At 44.8% G+C, this 22,505-nt stretch overlaps 1 protein-coding gene across 3 annotated transcripts in view; it reads right to left on the bottom strand.

Moving 5' to 3' along the window:
* RNF216 (ring finger protein 216) overlaps positions 1–22,505 on the bottom strand; it is a 169,325-nt gene that overhangs the window by 25,145 nt on the left and 121,675 nt on the right. For all 3 annotated transcript variants that reach the window (XM_061208521.1, XM_061208522.1, XM_061208523.1), the window contains exon 14: positions 4,882–4,979. In XM_061208521.1, coding sequence (XP_061064504.1) covers positions 4,882–4,979 — 98 coding nt within the window. The remainder of the gene's footprint in view (positions 1–4,881; positions 4,980–22,505) is intronic.

Below are 22,505 nucleotides of genomic sequence, written 5' to 3'. Positions count from 1 at the left end.
TGTGGCTGTATTAGTTTTCTTTTGTTTACTGTAACCTTAATCACATCTGCAAAGCCCTTTGCCATGTGAGATTAAAAACAAAACAAAACAAACCACAGGTTCTGGGGATTAGGGCATGGATTATCTTTGGAGGCCATTTTCTCTTCTCTAACATAGTCTGCCCTCTGGCTTCCAAAGATTGATATCCATCCCACATGCAAACTACAGTCACCTCATCCCAAGGACCCCAAAGATCTCATCCAGTATAACATCAACTCAAATTTCATCATCTAAATTAGGTATAGATGAGACTCTGGGTATGATCCACTATGGGACACACTTCCTCTCCATTTGTGGGCCTGGGAAACTAAAGAAACAAATTATCTGCTCCTAAAATACGATGATGGGACAGGCCTAGGACAGCATTTACAGATATTCTGGTTCAAAGGGGGAGAAAATGGAAGGAAAAAAGGAGTCACCATTCCTAATAAATTTAGAAATCCAGCTGGGCAAACTCCCTTATATTTCAGATCTGAGAACAATCCTCTGTGGCTCACAGCTCTGCTCATGGCTTGAAGAGGAATAATCTTTCCTTTTTCAAGAAAGGTAGCATATGTTTGCAGCTGAGTAGTTTTTAATCAGCCTGTTTGTCGCTTATAGAATTTTGGGGGTCTGACAGACTTCTTTCATTTTGTACTCTTTCAGTCCAACCTGGCAGTGTTTCTACTGATATAAAATTCTCAAGAACCTTGTGAGTCTCCCATGTATGTCACAGGGTTTCATTCCATTAAGACATGAAGCTCAGGGGCTTCCGTGGTGGCACAGTGGTTAAGAATCCGCCTGTCAATGCAGGGGACACAGGTTCGATCCCTGGTCCGGGAAGATCCCACATGCTGTGGCGCAACTAAGCCCATGCGCCACAACTACTGAGCCTGCACTCTAGAGCCCACGAGCCACAACTACCGAGGCCCGCGTGTCTAGAGCCCGTGCTCCACAACAAGAGAAGCCAATGCAGTAAGAAGCCCGCGCACTGCAACGAAGAGTAGCCCCTGCTCTCCGCAACTAGAGAAAGCCCGTGCACAGCAACGAAGACCCAACGCAACCAATAATAAATAAATAAATAAATAAATAAATTTATTAAAAAAAAAAAAAAAAGACATGAAGCTCATTCACAGATATTTCCTTGATAATCCCATCTCTACTTCTGGCTTCTGCTTAGATGGCTGAGGGATAATGCCCGAGTTTCCTAGAGGCTCCCTGGTTACACTGAGGGGATCTGTGAGTCACTCTCTCAGGCTCTTCAAAGAGCCTTTGTGTAACTGAACACTCTGACATTCTCAATGCAGCCTTGGTTTTTTTCTCTAGAGCATGCTTTTCCTGACAGTCAATGTCTTAATTTTAGGGTCTTTTATCATCTGGAGAGTATGAGAATTTCAGAAACAATCAAGCCTGTTCCTTTAAAAAAAAAAAAAAATCTGTTTGTTTATTTATTTATTTATTATTTTTGGCTGCATTGGGTCTTTGTTGCTGTGCGCAGGCTTTCTCTAGCTGCGGCAAGCAGGGGCTACTCTTCGTTGCAATGCGTGGGCTTCCTATTGCGGTGGCTTCTCTTGTTGCAGAGCACGGGCTCCAGGCGTGCGGGCTTCAGTAGCTGTGGCACGCAGGCTCAGCAGTTGTGGCTCGTGGGCTCTAGAGTGCAGGCTCAGTAGTTGTGGTGTACGGGCTTAGTTGCTCCACGGCATGTGGGATCTTCCTGGACCAGGGCTCGAACCCATGCCTCCTGCACTGGCAGGTGGATTCTTGACCACTGCGCCACCAGGGAAGTCCCGCCTGTTCCTTTTTGTTAACAGCTCTCCTCTCAGTCTATCTCTTTCCACTTGCACTTTCTAGTCTTCAATACTGTGCTTGGGGGACCTCCCTGGTGGTCCAGTGGTAAGACTCCATGCTCCCAATGCAGGGGGCCTGGGTTCAATGCCTGGTTGGGGAACTAGATCCCGCACGCATGCCTCAACTAAGAGTCCACATGCCGCAAATAAAGATCCTGCGTGCCAATACTAAGACCCAGCACAGCCAAAACAAAAAACAAAAAAAAAACTGTGCTTGGAAACTTCAGTTAAATGTTGTTTCACCATTTACAAGTTCTACTTTCTTCATAACTGCTGGACACAAGTCAGCTAAGCTTTCTGCCATTATATAACAAGGATTCCCTTTCCTCCAGTTTTCAATAACATGTTCTCCATTTCCTTCTGAGTCCTCACCAGCACTGCCTTTCGTGTCCATATTTCTACTAACAGTCTGTTCATGGTGATTTAAGTGTTCTCTAAGGTAATTTAGGCTTTGCCCATAATGGTCCTCACTTACTTCTGAGCCCTCAATGGTGGTTTCTAATGTCTGTATTTCTACTAATGGTCTGTTCAAGGCAATCTATGTATTTTTCTATCATGCTTCTCAAAATTCTTCCAGTTTCTACCCATTGCCCAATTTCAAACCCATTTCTACATTTTAAGGTATCTGTTACAGCAGCATTCCACTTCTGGTTCCAAAATTTATTTTCTATTGCTGCTGTAACAAATTACCACAAACATATTAGCTAAACGTAACATAAATTTATTACTTCATAGTTTTGTAGGTCAGAAGTCCAGCATGGATCTCACCAGACTAAAATCAAGGTGCTGGTGGGCTGTGTTACCTACTGGAGGTTCTAGGAGACAATCTGTTTGCTGCTCATCTGGGCTGTCAGAGGATTCAGTTCTTTGAGGTTGTAGGACTTGAAGTCCCCACTTTCTTGGTAGCTATAAACAGAAGGTTATTCTCTGCTTCTGGAGCTCTCACATTCCTTGGCTCATGGCCTTCTTCCTCTATCTTCAAAGCCAGCAACAGGAGGTAAAATTCTTCTCGTGTCTCTCTGACTCTTTGTCCATCATTCCATCTTTGTCTGACCAGAGAAAAGCTCACTCTGCTTTTAAGGAGTCATGTGATTAGACTGGATTTACCTGGATAATTCAGGATAATCTTCCCTATTTCAAGTTCCATAACCTGAATCACATTTGGAAAGTCCCTACTGCCATGTAAGGAAATATATCCAAAGGTTTACAGGTTCCAGAGCTTATGACATGGGACATCTTTGGGGAACATTATTCTGCCTACCAAACCTGTGACAAAGAGCAAAGTCAGGGAGCCATTTGCCTAGGTTCAAATTCCTGCTACGCCAATTACTACCTGTGTGACCATGTTTACCTGGGCTCTCTGTGTGTCAGTTGTGTCATCTGTAAAATGAGGATAATAGTGCCTATCTGTGGTGGAGACTTGGAGACTGTTAACTGCCCCAAATAGCCATTTCCCACTTTATTTATTTTTTTTAAAAATTTATTTATTTATTTTTGGCTGTGTTGGATCTTAGTTTCTGTGCGAGGGCTTTCTCTAGTTACGGCGAGCGGGGGCCACTCTTCATCGCGGTGCGCGGGCCTCTCACTATCGCGGCCTCTCTTGTTGCGGAGCACAGGCTCCAGACGCGCAGGCTCAGTAGCTATGGCTCACGGGCCTAGTTGCTCCGCGGCATGTGGGATCTTCCCAGACCAGGGCTCGAACCCGTGTCCCCTGCATTGGCAGGCAGATTCTCAACCACTGCACCACCAGGGAAGCCCCCCACTTTATTTTCTTGGTCACAAAACCCACTCCCTACCCTTCAAATTTAAGCTGGACAAAAAACTGGCCAGCTAGAGACTATATATGGTATCTGCCTTGGAGCCAGGTTGTGGCCATATGACTCAGTTTAGACCAACAGGGTATGAGCAGAAATAATATATATAATTTCTGCTTCACTTAAAACTTAAAAGCTGCCTGCCTGGCAATTTGTCTCTGTCTCTCTCCTTTTCTATGGGCTGGGGTGCAAATGTGGCTGCAACCTAGTCACAATTATGCAGATAAGAACACCACCTTAGTGAAGCAATGAGATCAAGAAACCTAGGTCTTTGAATGACCTCATGGGACAGATCTGCCCCACCTGCTAGGCAGGGCTGGACTATTATATGGGAGAGAAATAGACTTCTGTATTATATAAATCAATGTATTTAATATCTGTAAAGTGCCCAGACACTTACGGAGTGCTATACAGTAATGTTCTTCTTACTGACTGCATTATTTTGCATTCTGGAGGCTGTAATTCTACTGAATGTCTCAGGCCACCAGTCTCCTATAGAAAACAGATAAGCAACAGTAGTGCAATGTGATTTAATTAAAATGTGTAATAAGGGACTCCCCTGGTGGTGCAGTGGATGAGAATCCGCCTGCCAATGCAGGGGACACGTGTTCAATCCCTGGCCCAGGAGGATCCTACATGCCGCGGAGCAACTAAGCCCGTGCGCCACAACTACTGAGCCTGTGCTCTAGAGCCCATGAGCCACAACTACTGAAGCCCACAAGCCACAACTACTGAAGCCCGCGTGCCTAGAGCCTGTGCGCCTAGAGCCCGTGCTCGGTAACAGAAGCCACTGCAATGAGAAGCCCGCACACTGCAACGAAGAGTAGCCCCCGCTCGCTGCAACTAGAGAAAAGCCTGTGCGCGGCAATGAAGACTCAACGCAGCCAAAAATAAAATAAGTTAACTAAAATGTGTAATAACACATTGTATTTAAATAGTAAAGAGAAGAGGAACCGAAAGTTACTGAATTCATATGTGCCAGGCATTTACTATGTTACATTTGATCCGAGAAATAGTTCTAAGAGGCTGCAGAGATGAGGAAACAGAGGCTCAGGGGTTAGGTCCCTTCCTTGAGATCACTAGCCTGGGGTAGCTTGAGAGCTTGTTTTTCCCACAATATTCACTGCCTCCTCTGCCCAAAAGGCAGGTTAATGGGGGAGTTGCAAATCAGTCAATAAGCCCCCCTGAATCATGTTACTCACATAGATGTTCGGTACTTGATGTCATCTTTTTCAGCCAGTTCTTCACAAGTGAGACCGTTGTGCTCTTTCCAGAGTCCCTGACACTTCCTACAGGTTTCCTGGGGATAAAGGAGAGACACAAAGACAGCTCTTGGTGAGTAGACACCACATACGTTTCTGTTTAACAATCGGGAATGCGAAACAAGCTTCACTTGGCTTGAATTCTTTCAGAGGATCTCTCTCCCTTTCAGCAGGGATATTTCTAAAGACATCTCTCAATAGAAGATGTAACAATCATTATAAGAAAGCATGGGGAAATTTTTCTCTCCTTGGATCAAAAGAAAGTGTTGCTCCCATCACCCAAGGTTTGTAAGGTTTTCTAAAATGCCAGGAGTCACCTGAAAAAACTACAGAAGATAAATTTATGTGATCTTGGTTTTTTAAAAATAAAATACTGTGAGCTGCTTGAGGTCTGGTTCTGCCCAGTGTTCCAGTGTTGGTCTGGCATAGACCACTTGTGTTGAATTGAAGTGAAAAACAGTCTAGATTAGGATCACTAGGGGTCCTTAAGGGAGACATTCCCTCAGTCATCCCTCACTCATAAACATGGATATCATCCTCCATAGCTTAACTTCATTTATAAACATAAATTCAAAAAAATTACTACTTTTTATTCTAGGACTCTTCACAGTTTATAAAATATTTTCACATGTGCCAGAAACCATCTCACATCAATAACAGGAATTTAAAGAAACATTAATTAAATTTAATTTCCATAAATAGAAATCACAACCCTAATAAGTACAATGAAGGAAGAAATGGTGTTGTCAGCTTTGTTTGGCCTGGGGTGACAGTGAAGGCTTGAGGAAGTGGAGCCTGAGATCAGAAAGATGAGTCAAAGAAAGCAAAAGGAGAATAGCATTCCAGACAGAGGAACAGTAAGAGAAAGACTCTGGCAGATAAAACTGGCCGAGTTTGGTTCCTGTAGCTGGACTGCAGGCAGTGAAAATAGGCCTGGTGAGGCCCATTGGAGCCAGTCCATGTGAGGCTTTGTAGGATGTGATTATCAGTTTGACCTTTATCCTAAGAGTGGTAGGGAGGCGTCAAAAGGTGTCAAGCATGGAAGTAACATGAGCAGGTTTGTGATTTTAAAAGATGATTCTGTGTGGAGAACAGAGTAGAGGGAGGAAAGAGTGGAAGTGTAAGACACTAGGAAGCTATTAAAGTCATTCAGGAGAGAGACTATGGAGGCCCCGGTCGGGTAGGTGAGGACATGAAGGAAAGTTGACTGATTTAAGAGAAATTTAGGAAGTAAAACTGGCTGGCTTGGCGACGGCCTGGCTCCGGGAATGAGGAGAGGGAGGTATCACCCTGATGCCTTGGTTTCTGGTTTGTGCAACCCAAGATAACAGCGACATGGATGGAGCTTGGGAACAGTGGAAAAGCCTGGCTTGGGAGGAGGGAGGGCAGGTGTTAAGATCCCGAGTTTGATCTTGGCAGTAATGACACAGGAGGACCTGTGGGATACCCAGTGGAGATGTCAGGCAGGGAGTTGGGGGTACATGTTTAGCATCTGGAAGTACCTGGGGTAGAGCTCGCCAGGAGATGTGCTAGATTGTATCTTCACATCAATTCTAGAAACATCTCCTACCTCTGTATTCTCCACTTACTACTGAACTTTCTCTAATATATACTGCTAAGATGACTCTAACAAGGTGCAGAGTAGTATACATAGTAAAGATGCTACCACTTCTACATCAAAAAAGGTGGTGGTGGGAGAATATAGTGATATATAAAATCAACCTGAAAGGATACCCAAGAAATTGGTAGTACTGATTATCCCGAGTGGATGGAAAGTGGGGTGAGACTTCTTACTGTAAGCTCTTTGTATCTTTTGTATCTTGTACTACCTAATTAAAATATAAAATTTTAAAAGAGAAAGAGAAATAAAATGGACGGCTTGAGGAACTGAGAACCTGAATAACTCTCATAAAAAGGCTTCAATCAATGGCATGGGGTGGGGTGGGGTTAGAGATGAGCTGATCAGAGACTCTCTACTAAATGCTGTTGCTTCCAAGGGATATGATGCTCTCTGGTCCACTACCTACATCTCTGTCAGTAAACAGAAGCTAAATCAGTACTGACTTCATTACTACACACCCAAACGTAAAGCAGCATAAAACCCAATTTTTTTTTAAAACCCATTTTTAAAAGACCTTGTGCCTGACTATTCTGGGAAACTGGAGGATAAACAACAGCTGGAGAATAGATGAGCTGGTATCTATATCCTAACCTTCAAAACAATACTAACCTAGCCACCCACCAGGAATAACATCTTGGAAACAATGCATGGCATTTAGAGAGTGCTTTCCAGCATTCCTGGTGATCCAGTTATTAATTCATGGGACCTTCTTCATAAGGGAAGAACCCATTTTCTAGGTGAGGCACAGGTCCATGACAGCAAGAGGACCTGGCCAAGCTGAGTCAGCTGTAAGGGGTCACCACGAAGCCACTGCTTACTTCCAATGTCACAGCGGCTCTCCTGTAGGTCCATGTGTGGTTTTTCAGGCATGTACTTCTCATTGAAGGGCTGAGGGGTCCCAGAGAATAAAAATGAAATGTCTTTTGAAGAGACTAGCTAGTTAGATATTGAAACCCACAATTAAAAGAAGGCAAGCAAACAGCAGGCTGGGTGAATTTTACATCTGGACCTTTCTGTGTGTTGTTTCTTTACAACGTACCCTCTCTTCTAAACACAGCGTATAGTTTACTAAGCTGTAATTCTCTCCTCTCAAGTACAGCTAGGCTTTGTTCCTAAATGCAACAAATGCTTAAACAATATCAGGCAGAAGAAATGTTCTTCAACGTTTCTAACATGAAGATAATCAATACTTCAAAGTAAGGTTAATGAAAGTCCCAAGGACCATTTTGGAAGGCGGAGTACAATGTTGACAAGTAACTTCAAAACATGAAGGACATGCATATCCTGGCTGTCAAATCTAATTGGAGAGGCTTCCCCATCGCCTGTGTGCGTTTTCAAATCAGGAGGAAACAGATGACTTCATCGTCGGCCCACATACAACAGAGAAGGCAGCTCCTTGCTTCCTGATGAGGAAGGCGTGCACACACTGCTTAACTCAGCAGCTACCCGTCCATGTTCCTCACAACATCAGAGAGATTTCTGGTTAAGTTTTATGTTGCCCTTTAGCGCCCAAGATGCATCAAGGTGTTTTGACTATTCATTAAGGTCTTAACTTTGCACTATAAAGAAAGTACTCGATAGCTTCTCTTCATCCATTTTCTGCTGCTTAAATAATGTTTACTGGGTAAGGCAGAAGATCAAGTTTGGTTTCAGATGACCCTGTCAGGGAGCTGACATTTCTTCAAAGAAACAGCTTCCTCAAAGCCTAGCAGACAGTGTCCCAGGTCATCATCTATGCATAGCAGGGCTTCCTGCTGCTGGCAAAGAACCCGAGAGATGAGACCAAGGGTCCAAGTCACCAGACCCTGCACTTCTTGCTCGCCATCCCTCCAGGCCTGCCCTGAAGTTGCTTCGTTCCCTGTGCACCCTGCATCTTTCCTGCTTGACTTCCAGCCTTGTCTCAGAAGCGGAGCACAGTAGAAACTGCTCACTTATTTCTGAATGGTTCCTCCAATGAAACTTCTAGACTCACTCTCCAGGGGAGAGAAGTCTGCTGGCCTAAGATATGGGGCATGGGGCTGTGGCCAATTCATAACGAATCTCTGAAATTCCAGCTCTCTGCTTTGCCATCTCAGGTACTCAAAAAATGGTGGGGCTGTAAATCCTCACACCTCTTAAGTAAAAGATGAGGCCCGGGCACCTGACCATTCACAAATGCTTAGCATACTCTAGAAGCCACAGGGCTATGGGCATTCAGGCCACATGTGGCTTCCAGTTGTCAAAGTCACTGGTTCTCCCCACCTCAAGACCCAAATGACATACGGATGCTCGCCAAATCCAGAAAGAGTTCGATTTTAAGACGGGAAAACAGACAATGAGATGGATGCTGGAACCCTTGGGAATCAATAAAGCTTGGCAAAGTCAAAGCTCAGGCAGAATCAGTGGGCTTTCCTTCCTTTCACTAAGGGAATTCGAGGATTTGTATTTTCTCTATGGCAAGGATGCTGAAGAAGTCAGATATGTGAGCAAACCAAGTAGAGCACAGTGGAGGTAAGTATAATAGTGTACACATGTACGTGCGCATGCGCACACACGAGCACACAAGAGACAGCAAAGGGGGTGGGGCTAAGTCAGACAAGGATTCTTTGAGGAGTTGGTGTCTTCATGGGACTGAATAAAACCAGTATCGTGGGGACTTCCCTGGTGATCCAGTGGTAAAGAATCCGCCTTACAATGCAGGGGATGCAGGTTCGATCCCTGGTCAGCAAACTGAGATCCCAGATGCTGCGGGGCAACTAAGCCCGCGCGACACAACTGCTGAGCTTGTGCGCCTCAACTAGAGAGGAGCCTGCGTGCCGCAACGAAGAGCACGCACGCCGCAACGAAGAGCACGCACACCTCAACGAAGATCCCTCGTGCTGCAACGAAGACCAGACGCAGCCAAAACAAACAAACAAAAATAAAAAAACAGCAGTATCATGAGTGATGAGAACATCCAGGCAACCAATGAAGTACTCCTCCCATCTGGACTGACATCTCTCAGTGAAGTGCCTTCCCCAGCTACAACAGCTATTAAAGTATGTAAAATGTAAAACCAGGGAATTCTCTGGGCGGTCCAGTGGTCAGGACTCTGTGCTTTCACTGCTGAGGGCGTGGGTTTAATCCCTGGTCCGGGAACTAAGTTCCCACAAGCCGCACGGCATGGCCAAAAAAAAAAGTAGAACCAGACTCTCAATCAAACATTTCAACAATGAAACATATTCAAAGTGTTAATATTTTAATGAACACAAAAGGTTTTCATATCATTAAATAAAATTGTTTTGTTTTTTAAATAAAATTATTTAAAAGTATTTATTTCATCCTACCCTTTACAATTTTCTGTGTTTATATATATTTTGCAATGTATGTTACAACAATAGTACAGACACATAATTTATAAATAAATAAATACATACTTTGGGGGGAATTCTGCTGTACACATTTTCTTCCAATACAGAGAGCAATCACAAAGTTGTGCCACCTACTACCCTAGATATCAGAAAGTCACGGAAGGGATCCAGACATGGCAGCAACCTGCCTGGGCTTGCGTTTCCAAATGCTTTGATGGACTGAAGAGGCTGAGACTAGAGGCAGGAAGACAGTTAAGCAGCAACTGAAGAGTCTGTGGGACTGGGCTGGGGAAAACATGGACTTGGATCAAGTGATGAAGGAGGAGGAGCAGATCTGAGTGAGGGTGGGGGGCAGAGATGAGAACATAAGTTTAATTTTGAACGAGCTTATTTATTCACTCTCAATATTGGCTGAATTTTTATCATTGGTTGAGGGCTGTATGAGATGCTGGGGATACAGCATTAAGCAAGTTAGACTCAGTGTCTAACTTCTTGGAGCTTATGTTCTGCTGAAGAAAACAGATATTAGACAAACAGGATATACAGCTACAACTGTGACAGGAACACTCAGAGGAAAAGCACTGGGTGCTGTAAAAGAGCAGAGTTAAATTAGCCCAGGGATCAGGAAAGCCTTTTTGAGGATGTGATGTTGAAGCTGAGCCCTGAGGGATGAGCAGAGTTAGTCAGATACGGGGGAAGGGTGTTCCAGGCAGAGGGGAGAGGATGTGTGAAGGCTTTGGCACAGGTGAGGGCCTGTCTCATTCAAGGAGCACAGAGGGAGTTGGTATTGGCTGGAGCCCAAGGGGGAGAGCTGAGAGTAGACAGTGGTCAATCCTGGTGCAGCCGCTGAGGCTGGAGGGAGGTATTTGGAAAGCCAGGCTAAATGGGTGGGAAGTGCAATGATCTAATTCACATTTTCAAAAGATCACTCTGGCGGCTGATGGCTTGCTAGGTTGTAGGACCTTGCAGTGACCCCCTCACTGAACCAGGGCCTGGTAAATAACTTTTAGGGGAACAAGCCCTAGAGTCTGGATTCAGTTCTTGGCCAGACTTCCTCCACAGCCCTCCACAAATAAGGCCACAACCTCCCTCCTGAACCAAGCTGTGCCAATGCTGAGCCTGGCAGAGGTGAGGCTCACCCGTGACCAGCAAACGGCAACATACCTATCTTTTCTTGTTAGGAATAAGAGGACCACTTTTCCTACACGATTTCGGAAAGGGACTTCATTATTATTTTAAAAAGGAGATTGTTTTTTCAGTTTTGGCTGTTTAGATGAGTTTCTCATTGAAATGTCATCTATATGGTACGGAACATCTTTAAACAAGAGTCTTGAACTCAGACATCTCACCCGAGACCCTGGCTCAAGGTTTCAGACCTATACACCTTCTGGTACAGGCTGTTTACATACACATTTCACTTAGTCTTCACAGCAATTCTACAAGGGAAGTACTGGCCATTATCACCACCCCCTCCTTTTTTTTAAGTAAATGAGAAAGGAAGGCTCCGAGAGGCAAATTAACTTGTTTAAGGTCACAGAGCTATGGACTCAAGTCTGCTCAAATCCATTTACACTTCCCACTCTATTCTCACTGCTTGCCAGCACGGTGTCTGTGAGCAAGAACAGGTCATTGTTTACTGGAAACCTGAGGGCACATTGTTTACTGGAAGCCCTGAGGTTACAATGGGCATCTTGTGTAAGGAGAGCACAGACGAAAGGTCAGTGAGGTCACGTAGAACCAAGCGTCAGGGTGGCACAGGTGGGGACACCGAGCTGCAGCTGTGCAGGATGCCTGCTTCCCCGCGCTTCCTGGAGAGCTGGGAACGACCCATTAAGAGGCAGCACGGACTAGGATTAAACACGAGGACACCTTTTCTTAATGATAATGATAGGAACCTGCTAATCACAAAGTAATCTCGGACTGGACACATGTGAGGAAGTAGCTGTTCCTGCCGCTTTCAGCCAGTTGCATGTCTGGCAGGGCACTGACGGAAGTGTGTTTTTAGATTCCCATTAGATGTACAAACGTGAGTATTCCACACCAGAACCAAATATCAGTTACCTGGTCCTTCCCTCAACCAGCCCCTGGAACTTTACTTGTAAATACTGGCCACTCACTTCCCCAAAGGTGGCCAGGATTATGATACATGAAGACTTGCTAGTGACAATGCCTGAGATGATTACCATCACCAACACTGTGATTCAGTGCAGACAACTTCTGCACTGAAAGCAGTAGGAACACTTTCACTTTCCCTCTCTTGCCCCCTTCAACAAATACCTCCTGAGCACTGCCATGAGGACCAGGCACTGTTCTCAGCAAACGATCAGTGAACAAATGAAGTCCCTGCCCTCCCAGAGTCTACATTCTGGGAGTGTTGGAGTGGGTGGATCGCCAAATAGATAAATGTCCAGTCTGTAGGAAGACAAGGAGCACCCAGGGGAACCAAAGCAAGGTGAGGGGCAAAGAGCTGTGAAGGACAGCCTTGTGCAGAGGTGGCATTTCAGCTCAAACCTGAAGGGTATCTGGTAGAGGAGCGGGAGCAGGATGGAGGACGGTGGAGTGAGCCAGGAGAGAAGGAGAGAAGCTCAGAGAAACAGCCGTCCCAGGTCCCATGTCTGTCCCCAGCCAGCACCCAAGGCCAGCACAGTTGGCCTCCTGCCAGTGCCACACGCTCAACACCCTCAACCTCGCAAAGCTCTGCCTAGGTGTCCTTTCTCTGCTGGCAACACCTACTCATCAGCTCTCATTTCAAGTACCGGGGGCTCTGGAAAACCCAAATGACACGGGCAAAAGTTGGCACTCTTTCTCTGGACTCTTGGAGCTCTTGGCTCCAACTCTATTACAGTAGCACTTTTAATAGTGTCTTGTAATTATCTGGTTACATCACATCTCCAAGGAGCCAAGCACTCCTCGCAGGCACAGACTATGCCCTGCTGATCACTACAGACAGGCTTGGAATGGAGGGTTCAATTCATCTATTCAAAAAATGTTATCCTTTGAGTGCCTGTTATGTGCCACATGGGGATACACTGGTGAGTAAGCCAGCAAAATTCTTGACTGAAAGGAGCTTACAATGTTCTACACTGTGTCTCAGCTATCTTTGGATTTCTAGGGCCTTACACTAGGTCTGACACAATCAAGGGGCTGAAGGTATGAAAAATTACAGAGAGATGAAGGCTGGCAAGACAAAGCACATTCCTCTCCATACAGAGTTACAAATACAACCCCACCCCTACTCCTGGGACTTTTGCATTTTACATGGGAAAAAGGCATGAAACCTCTTAGTAAACTGATCCCCTTCCCAAAAGAACATTAGTTCCTCCCTATCATATCTTTTTCTTTATAGTTATACAAAATATAATGATGATTTTATGAGAAAATCAAGTTATATGTAAGACAATTTCAAGTTAATTCTTTAGAGTTTATGCCTTAAGGATACGGGCTACGTCTTTTCCACTGTGGTTCCTTTCTTTGCTCCCTGATCCCCTTCCCCAACCTAATGCATAAAACTTACAGATCAGTTATTACCAAGAAGCTAATGGCCAAATGCCTGCACATGGTGCTTGAGAAAGCACTGCAATATATTTCAAATAAGACATTCTTTCTTGATTTTCTCCTATAGCTCCAATATGTGGAAACTGATCTCTCTTCATTTCCAATGAAAGGAGCTTCACCAACTATACTGCTTGTGAGAGCCTCTATTTTAGAGGGATTAAGACTCAAAAATCACGGTCAAGACTTCCCTGGTGGCGCAGTGGTTAAGAATCCGCCTGCCAATGCAGGGGACATGGGCTCGAGCCCTGGTCCGGGAAGATCCTCCATGCGGCGGAGCAACTAAGCCCATGCGCCACAATTACTGAGCCCACACTCCAGAGCCCACGAGCCACAACTATTGAGCCTGTGTGCCACAACTACTGAAGCCCGTGCGCCTGGAGCCCGTGCTCCACAACAAGAGAAGCCACCGCAGTGAGAAGCCCACGCACCACAACGAAGAGTAGCCCCCGCTCGCTGCAACTAGAGAAAGCCTGTGCGCAGCAATGAAGACCCAACGCAGCCAAAAATAAATAAATAAATAAATAAATTTATAAATTAAAAAAAATCACAGTCAGCCTGGCTCTTTCCTTCTCCCACCCAGGGGCTCTGGAAGGTCAGTTACCACCTGAGGTCAGATCACAGGTTCCTCCTGCCCACCCCTCACCCCAATAAGACAAGTCCAGTCTGCCTGGGCCCACTTTTCTTTTCTTTTTTTTTTAATCACTATTTTTTTTTGAATTTTATTTTATTTATTTTTAACACAGCAGGTTCTTATTAGTCATCCCTTTTATACATATTAGTGTATATATGTCAATCCCAATCTCCCAATTCATCACACCACCACCCCCACCACTTTCCCCCCTTGGTGTCCATACGTTTGTTCTCTATATCTGTGTCTCAGTTTCTGCCCTGCAAACTGCTTCATCTGTACCATTTTTCTAGGTTCCACGTATATGTGTTAATAAACGATATTTGTTTTTCTCTTTCTGACTTACTTCACTCTGTATGACAGTCTCTAGGTCCATCCAACCTCACTACAAATAGTTCAGTTTCGTTTCTTTTTATTGCTGAGTAATATTCCATTGTGTATATGTACCACATCTTCTTTATCCATTCGTCTGTCGATGGGCATTTAGGTTGCTTCCATGACCTGGCTATTGTAAATAGTGCTGCAATGAACACTGGGGTGCATGTGTCTTTTTGAATTATGGTTTTCTCTGGGTATATGATGCCTGGGCCCACTTTTCTTAAAGGACAAACAAAATTTGAACATTAATTCTTTAAATGATGTCTTGTAATTATTGGATTACATCACGCCTCTACAAGAAGCCAAGCTCTCCTTGCAGGAGATTTCTCTCTTTCCTTCAAAGTAAATAATCACTCTGAGGCAGAAGAACCTTTTGATTTCTGAATGTAGAAATTCAAATCTGGGTGTGACCAGGCAACAGCTCTGGGCAACATTACTGCGGAATGGGCTTCTTTGGGGAAGATTCCATACTGTTCTTATCTTTTGATGGTCACACACACACACTAAACTATGGAGATTTAAAAAAATGTGTGCACTGGATGCGCACCCTACCATTTCTATGCACAGAAGCACATTTTGAAAAAAGAAATCTCCAAATCTTACTCCTGCAGATTAGAAAGAAGTCAAGCACTCCCTTCCTTTGGATCCACCAGGATTAGGTGACAAATCAGAATAGGTGGTTTATAAACTTGGTTTCTGTGCTAATGCTGCCCCCTAGGGATAGAAAGCTATAAAGGTACGGAGACTTAAGAGATTTACGCTGCATGGGAAAAGGGTAATGCTTGAGAAATACTGACTGGGAAAAGCCCATTACATCAGGGCCACAGCTGCCTGCTTTTTACTATACTATGGGGACCAGGACTTCTAAGATAAAAAGTGGGAGGTAAATGTTTCCTGAAATAAATGTAAGTTCAAATACTGATAACGTTCTCTAGAATGTCCGCTTAACAGAACCATTGGGACAATATAAGCAACACCCAGGGCAATGCCAGGAGGTGGACATTAATATAATCTGATTACTGCTCTGGGCATTGGGGAATAAAATGGACAAATACAAATCCCCTACCTTCCCAGAATTTACTGGGGGTGGAGGGAAGGTCACACCATATGTCAAATAAGTAAAATACACAGTGAGATAAGATTATAGGTGCTTAGGAGAAAAACACAGGGAGGAAGAATGTTAGCGTTGGGTTGCAGAAAGGGAAATTGTTCATAATTTTAAAGTGGGTGGTTAGGGAAGGCCTCTCTGAGAAGGTGTATTTAAGCAAAGACTTAGGAAAGCAAGTAAGCTTTGTGATGTCTGGGGGAAAGAATTCCAGGCCATGGAAACAGCAAGAAGGGAGGTGGAAAGGCCAGTAAGCTGTAAGGAGGGCAGGGTGTCTGGGGCCTGGGAGGTAATGATAAGGACTTTGGCTTGTACCCAGAGTAAACAGGTTAAAGAGGATTCCCTCTACAAGGACTTGAGTGAGTTAAGTCCCAAAGAACCCCCATCTGCTGGCTCCCCTTTCCTGGCGAGTTCTCAGGTCTCTGAGCCACACCTCCACCTGGGCCCTGGGCCTCTCCTGCCTTGTGCTGTGCTCACAGCCTTGAAAGGGCGAGAGGGCAGAGGTTGTGACTAAGCCCTGTCCAAAGGGGTTTGCTCACAGCGGACGCTCAACACAGTGCAAGTCTGTGGAACCAGCTACTTACAGCTATGATTTTTAAACTATGGACTACAAACCATTGGTGGGTTATGAAATCATTTCAGTAGATTATGATCAAAAAAAAAAAAAAACTAGAACAGAAAAGAAGATACTAGAGTGCATTGCACATGTCAGGCATTTGTTTTCTGTAAAACTATTGTTTTGGTTATACATATATGTGTTTATGTATGTGTTGGTTTTATGGTAAAATATATTCCTACTATAGGTCACAGTTAAAACAGTCTGAAAACCACCAACTTAGGATTCATTCATTCATTCAAGAACCAAAAAGTTTCTTTAAAGGATCAGAGAGGCTCTTTCTTCCAGGGACCAGCTGTGAGGAACTGAAAAATGGACCCGTCTCCAGTTTACCCTAGAGGTAATGCTTTTAGTGAGGAACAATGCATGAGAATCAGGTAGAACAACAGCCTTCAGGAGGGCTCAGGAGCAAAGCAATGTATTATGAAGTGGCGGATCTAATAATAGGTCACTTTGACTGTCAAAAATAAACATTGTTAGAACTTGGGCAGAAACAAGCCCAGTGCTCACTCCAAGGGCTACTCCTGGGGGATTCCCTGGTGGCGCAGTGGTTAAGAACCCGCCTGCCAATGCAGGGGACACGGGTTCGAGCCCTGGTCTGGGAAGATCCCACATGCCACGAAGCAACTAAGCCCGTGCACCACAACTACTGAGCCTGTGCTCTAAAGCCCGTGAGCCACAACTACTGAGCCCGCATGCCACAACTACTGAAGCCCATGTGCCTAGAGCCCGTGCTCCGCAACAAGAGAAGCCACTGCAATGAGAAGCCTGGGCACTGCAATGAAGAGTAGCCCCCGCTAGCCACAACTAGAGAAAGCCCACGCGCAGCAATGAAGACCCAACGCAGCCAAATATAAATTAATTAATTAAAAAAAAAAAAAAGGCTACTCCTGGGCTTCCTGGAGCTTCTGGGAATCCTGGCCTGGAAGGAAGAGCTGGCAAAGCCAGCTCTTCCCGGCTCTCACTCCACTGTCAACATGCCCTGGAAGGGAGGCTCCAGATTTCAGGAAAACCAAAAGATGTACCTCCCACAATATGCTTCGAGACCTCACCTATATTTTCATGGTGTTAGCTAGCTGGGCAGGGGTGTTGAGGGGCAGACAGACAATAAAGGCCACTCACAATCCAGAACTTGGAGAGAAGTGACCCTCTGCCTCAGTGTTAAACCGGGAAATGCTACGTATTTCTTGCAGGAGACAGACAAGTGGCAGAAGGGCTCAGAGAGCAAGTCTACAAATCAAACAGGAGAGGCATGGCCAAGGAGAAGAGTGCTACAGCCTAATGAACAGCTCTCACAACCTGAGAAACAGAAGGATACTACCTGAGTTACCTGAGGTTAGAAGAAGAAGAAATGAAGGATCTGTCAGCCTGACTCCACATGCTCTAAAGGAGAGGTAACTGCACCAGCCAGCTCAAGTATCTCTGGCCTTGTCACAGCTACCATCCTGCAGCCGTGACAAATGGCCATGAGATGACTGGACCTGTCCCCTGCCTTGCGCTCCCTCTTAGATGTGCCTTTGGGGACAGACAGCATGTGCTAGAAGGCCAACCTAAGTGTCTATGTGGCAGTTACATCTGGGACTCTAGTTGCATTCTGGTTTCTCTTTTAATCTTGTGTGGATTTGGCTTGGGCCAGTGTAAAATTCAGCTTCTGGATCAGTAGTGTCAGACAAAACCCCTGACCCTGGCACTCACTTTCTGTGTGCACAAAAATCACTGGGGTTGCTAATAAAAGATGCAGATTCTAATGCTGTGGTGCTGGGCGGGCCCAGGAGCCTGCACATGGAGCAGCTTCTTGGGACACTGCTACAGCTGGGTTACAGATTATGCTTTGAGAAACCCTGCCCAGATCCCAGCACTGCCTCCTTACGAGGTCTGGCCTTGGTGGCTTTCCTCTAGGACAGTCATGACTACTCTTCAAGGGTAAATAAATGGTAATTAATGTCCCTCACCTAATAGGCTGCCCAGTTTCCTGGGCATTCCTGAGTAGACAGCATGCACACTTTTGTTGTTTTTTTCTTCTTTGACAAAGTTAGAAAAAAAGGTCTTTTGAACATACTGTCCACGTGTATTTTAGCCTGGTCTGATGATGCACTATGAGCCAGAAAAGTAGAGAAACCAGGCCCCGCCACACAGGCCTGTGAGAAGGAGTGGAGACCACCTTAGTTAGCAGCCCTCCCCCGTGGCAGGTCCGGCAACAGGCTGGGAGATTCATGCAGCTGGGGTTCCAATAGGCTGCCCAGGTAGAGGAGGAGCGATGAGGTCTGAGCACAGGCGGAAGGAGGAAGCAGAGACGTCAATCACAGGTAGTTCAGTGGAAGTGCTGATTCTAAGGTGGAGTGCAGTTTCAGGGGGCATTCTGTACAGCTGTCAGTGGTACCAGCACCCAGCGTCAGGACTTAGGGTTCACAATACCCCTTGGTGGACGTTGGCTAGGACAGCTCACGGAGGTCTCTGACCTAGGCTTTCCACCTTATGAGCAAAGGTTTCCAAAGAGGGAGACCCTGTAGGCCACTCACGGTGGCCTGTTTCCGCAGGAGGCAGCCTGGCTGCTCCCCGAGCCTGTTCCTCCACCTCCTTCCCGCCCCCACAGATGGGTTTATGCCCTAGCAGAAGAGCCCAAGAGGTGAATATAGTTATAATAAAATGAGAAAACATCCCCAAAGAGGTCTGGACTAACAGTTGTGCTGCACAGGTCAGTAAGGCTCTCTGGGACAGGGAAGGCATTACTAGAAACTTTCTCAAATGTTAAAGCTAATAAAAGAAAATGTAGGCAAATATCTGTGTGTTCTTTAGTTAGGAAAGGATTTCTTAAACAATTCCCCAAAGCACCCACTACAAAGGCGAAACAACTGAACTGAGTAGTTTTATCCTAAGGAGGACACCATAGATCAGGGTTAACAGATGTGTGACTGACTAGGAGAAGATATCTGGAACACTTAAAACTGAAACAAGATTAATATCTAGAATGTACAGGGAACTGGCAAAAATAGGGAAGTAAAAAAAAAAAAAAGAAATCTGATAGAAAAATGGGTTAAAGACATGAGAGGGGAGATGTGCAACTTCAAAAGTTACCAAAGACAAATGGCCAACAGACACATGAAAAGATGCTCAACATCGCCAATTATTAGAGAAATGCAGATCAAAACTACCATGAGGTACCACCTCACACCAGTCAGAATGACCATCATCGAAAAGTCTATAAATAAACTTTGGAGAGGGTGTAGAGAAAAGGAAACCCTCCTACACTGTTGGTGGGATGGTAAATTGGTGCAGTCACTAAGTAGAACAGGATGGAGGTTTCTTAAAAAACTAAAAATAGAGTTTCCATATGATCCACCAATGCTACTTCTGGGCATATATCCAGAAAAGACAAAAACTCTTATTTGAAAGGATACCCGCATCCCAATGTTCACAGCAGCACTATTTACAATAGCCAAGACATAGAAGCAACCTAAATGTTCACTGACAGATGAATGGATAAAGAGGATGTGGTGTATATATACAATGGAATACTACTCAGCCATAAAAGAATGAAATAATGCCATTTGCAGCAACATGGATGGACCTAGAGACTACCATACTAAGTGAAGTTAAGTCAGACAGAGAAAGACAAATATTATATGATGTTGCTTTTACGTGGAATCTAAAAAAATGATACAAATGAACTTATTTACCAAACACAAATAGACTCACAGACATAGAAAACAAACTTATGGTTACCAAAAGGGGAAGGAAGTAGGAGGGATAAATTTGGAATTTGGGATTAACAGACACACACTACTATACATAAAACAGATAAACAATAAGGACCTACTGTATAGCACAGGAAACTATATTCAATATCTTATAATATCATATAATGGAAAAGAATCTGAAGAAGAATACACACACACACAACTGAATCACTTTGCTATACACCTGAAACATTATAAATCAACTATACTTCCATAAAAAAAATTAAAAAATAGTTACCAGAAAAATGTGTATGAAAACACTTTATACTAAGCAGACTGGCAACAATCAGAAAGTCAATCCACGTGAGGTGCTGGTGAGGCTATGTGTCAAAGGGAACCGCTGAGTACAGCTGGAGAGTGTCAACTGCCTGGCCACCTCCACCTAGGGTTGCTTCCCCAGGCCCATAAGGATGCATTCAGGGGTCTAGGATGGCAGAGAGGTGCTACGGTACACAGGAGAATGGATAACAAGATGCTATGCAGGCAAGGAGAAACAGTCACAAAAAGCAATGCAGAAAAGACCTCAAAAACAGTTATGAAAAAAAGAACAGAATGAGATTTACAGCACATATCATTTATGTAAATGAAAATCATACAGGCACAGAACTCTATTTTCTCAAGATACACACATATCCAAGGACATATACTGAGTATTTAAAATGGGTGTCTAAGGGGGAGGAGATAGGAGTAGGGATTGGAGATGGAGAAAACCCAGTAAAACAAGAGGGGTCTTCTGCAGCTGGTTCTGATGGTGCGCCTGTAGGTGGAGAGTGTGACTGATTCAGATTTGTGGACTTGGGGTTCCAGTCCTCACCCCAAGACTAAAACACACCATTCATACACCCTGGGCTCAAACTGCTATTACTGCCCCCACCCTCCCTAGGATTTAAAAACAGCTGTAGAAGGACTGGATTAATCTCCATATTTGCAAATCAAAAAGCAAAGCACGGGGCTTCCCTGGTGGCGCAGTGGTTGAGAATCTGCCTGCCAATGCAGGGGACACGGGTTCGAGCCATGGTCTGGGAAGATCCCACATGCCACGGAGCGACTAGGCCCGTGAGCCACAATTGCTGAGCCTGCGCGTCTGGAGCCTGTGCTCCGCAACAAGAGAGGCCACGATAGTGAGAGGCCCGCGCACCGCGATGAAGAGTGGCCCCTGCTTGCCGCAACTAGAGAAAGCCCTCACACAGAAACGAAGACCCAACACAGCCAAAAATAAATAAATAAATAAATAAATAAAATTAAAAAAAAAAAAAAAAAAAAAAGCAAAGCACGATGATCAGGGTGTAAGCACAGAGCGTGGGTGTATTATGGGGTGTATCTTTCACTAATACTTTTATTTTGGTTAGGTCTGGGGATTTATTTCATTGACTTGGTCTAAATATGACTGAGTTTTAGAATATATTAGAAAAAACCTTGAATAAAAAATCAAAATAATAAGAATAGCACATACTCAGAAAGATGGGTCCTGATAAGTGTAAGAGGACCCTGTAGAATCTGTGATCCTAGGGTACATGTGGTTCTGTATTTCTTGGACAGCTTTACAGACACCAGGACTTTTCACTTGGGATGAAATTCTTAGAGTGAAGAGGACACAATTCAATCTTTTCTTGGTGACTCACAGTTATGGTCTCGGTGTATGCCAGCCACTCTGAGCCATAAGGAGTCTACCAAGTCTGTCCCTACCCAGAATGTCCCCGGGCTGCTGGGCCTTTGGAGTCCTCATGTTTGTTTCGGATAGACAGTTTTTTCCTCGCTTTCAGGCGGCCCTTTTTTGCTGCTGTTTCTATGACTGCCCAACATGCTCCTTCTTTCTCCCCATCTATTGTTAAGGAGTTGAAAACTAGATAACTAAGTGTTTTAGAACTGGATCTCAAATAAAAATAGACTGATCGGAGGGCAAATCTCTAGGCTCACCTTGGAGAACAGAGCATCACAGGCTGTGATGTTAACTATTTTGGATGCTTCAAAGGCTTTTGTGATTAGCTCCTGCCACTATTTCAGTGTGGAAGATGAAAAAAGGCAGCTGTGGAAAATTCTTCTCAAAAATGGCAATGACTACAAAATCTGCCCTGGCTTGACCTTACAGCCCTTTCCCAGCCAGATTATCTTCACCTGCTGGGTCAACACTGTACGGGGAGTGGTACTCTCTGCCTCAGCAGACAAGTGCGAGGGGGCTGTGGGGGTCCCAGGTCAATCCCCTGACTCTGTGTTCAGTTTCCCTGAGGGTGGAGCTTCCAGCCTATGCAGAGCGCCATGCAGACCAACAGCAGTCTTTAGATACTAGGGTGGAGGAGACAGGTGCCATGTCTTCTCGTTTTACTAGACGACAAGCCTCTCTGACGAGGACATATTCAGTCAGTTCTCATTAACGGGCTTTCTCACGAAATCCAACCCGTGAGGTTAGTGCAGTTGGAGACCAGGTATGTTACTGCCTTTTTCGATCTGGTGCCCAGGTCTCATCAGACTCATCTTAATTTTTTAGGATTCATGGTTTATGAGATGTCGTCAGTGTACTTTTGTGAAACCCTTGTCAAGAGAACAAGACTTGAAAAGGAAGATATCACATAGTATCTGGAACTGTAATAGCAAATG

The sequence above is a fragment of the Eubalaena glacialis genome, chromosome 13 (genome assembly GCF_028564815.1).
Source record: "Eubalaena glacialis isolate mEubGla1 chromosome 13, mEubGla1.1.hap2.+ XY, whole genome shotgun sequence".
NCBI lineage: Eukaryota > Metazoa > Chordata > Mammalia > Artiodactyla > Balaenidae > Eubalaena > Eubalaena glacialis.
This window is presented reverse-complemented; position numbering and strand designations above follow the sequence as displayed.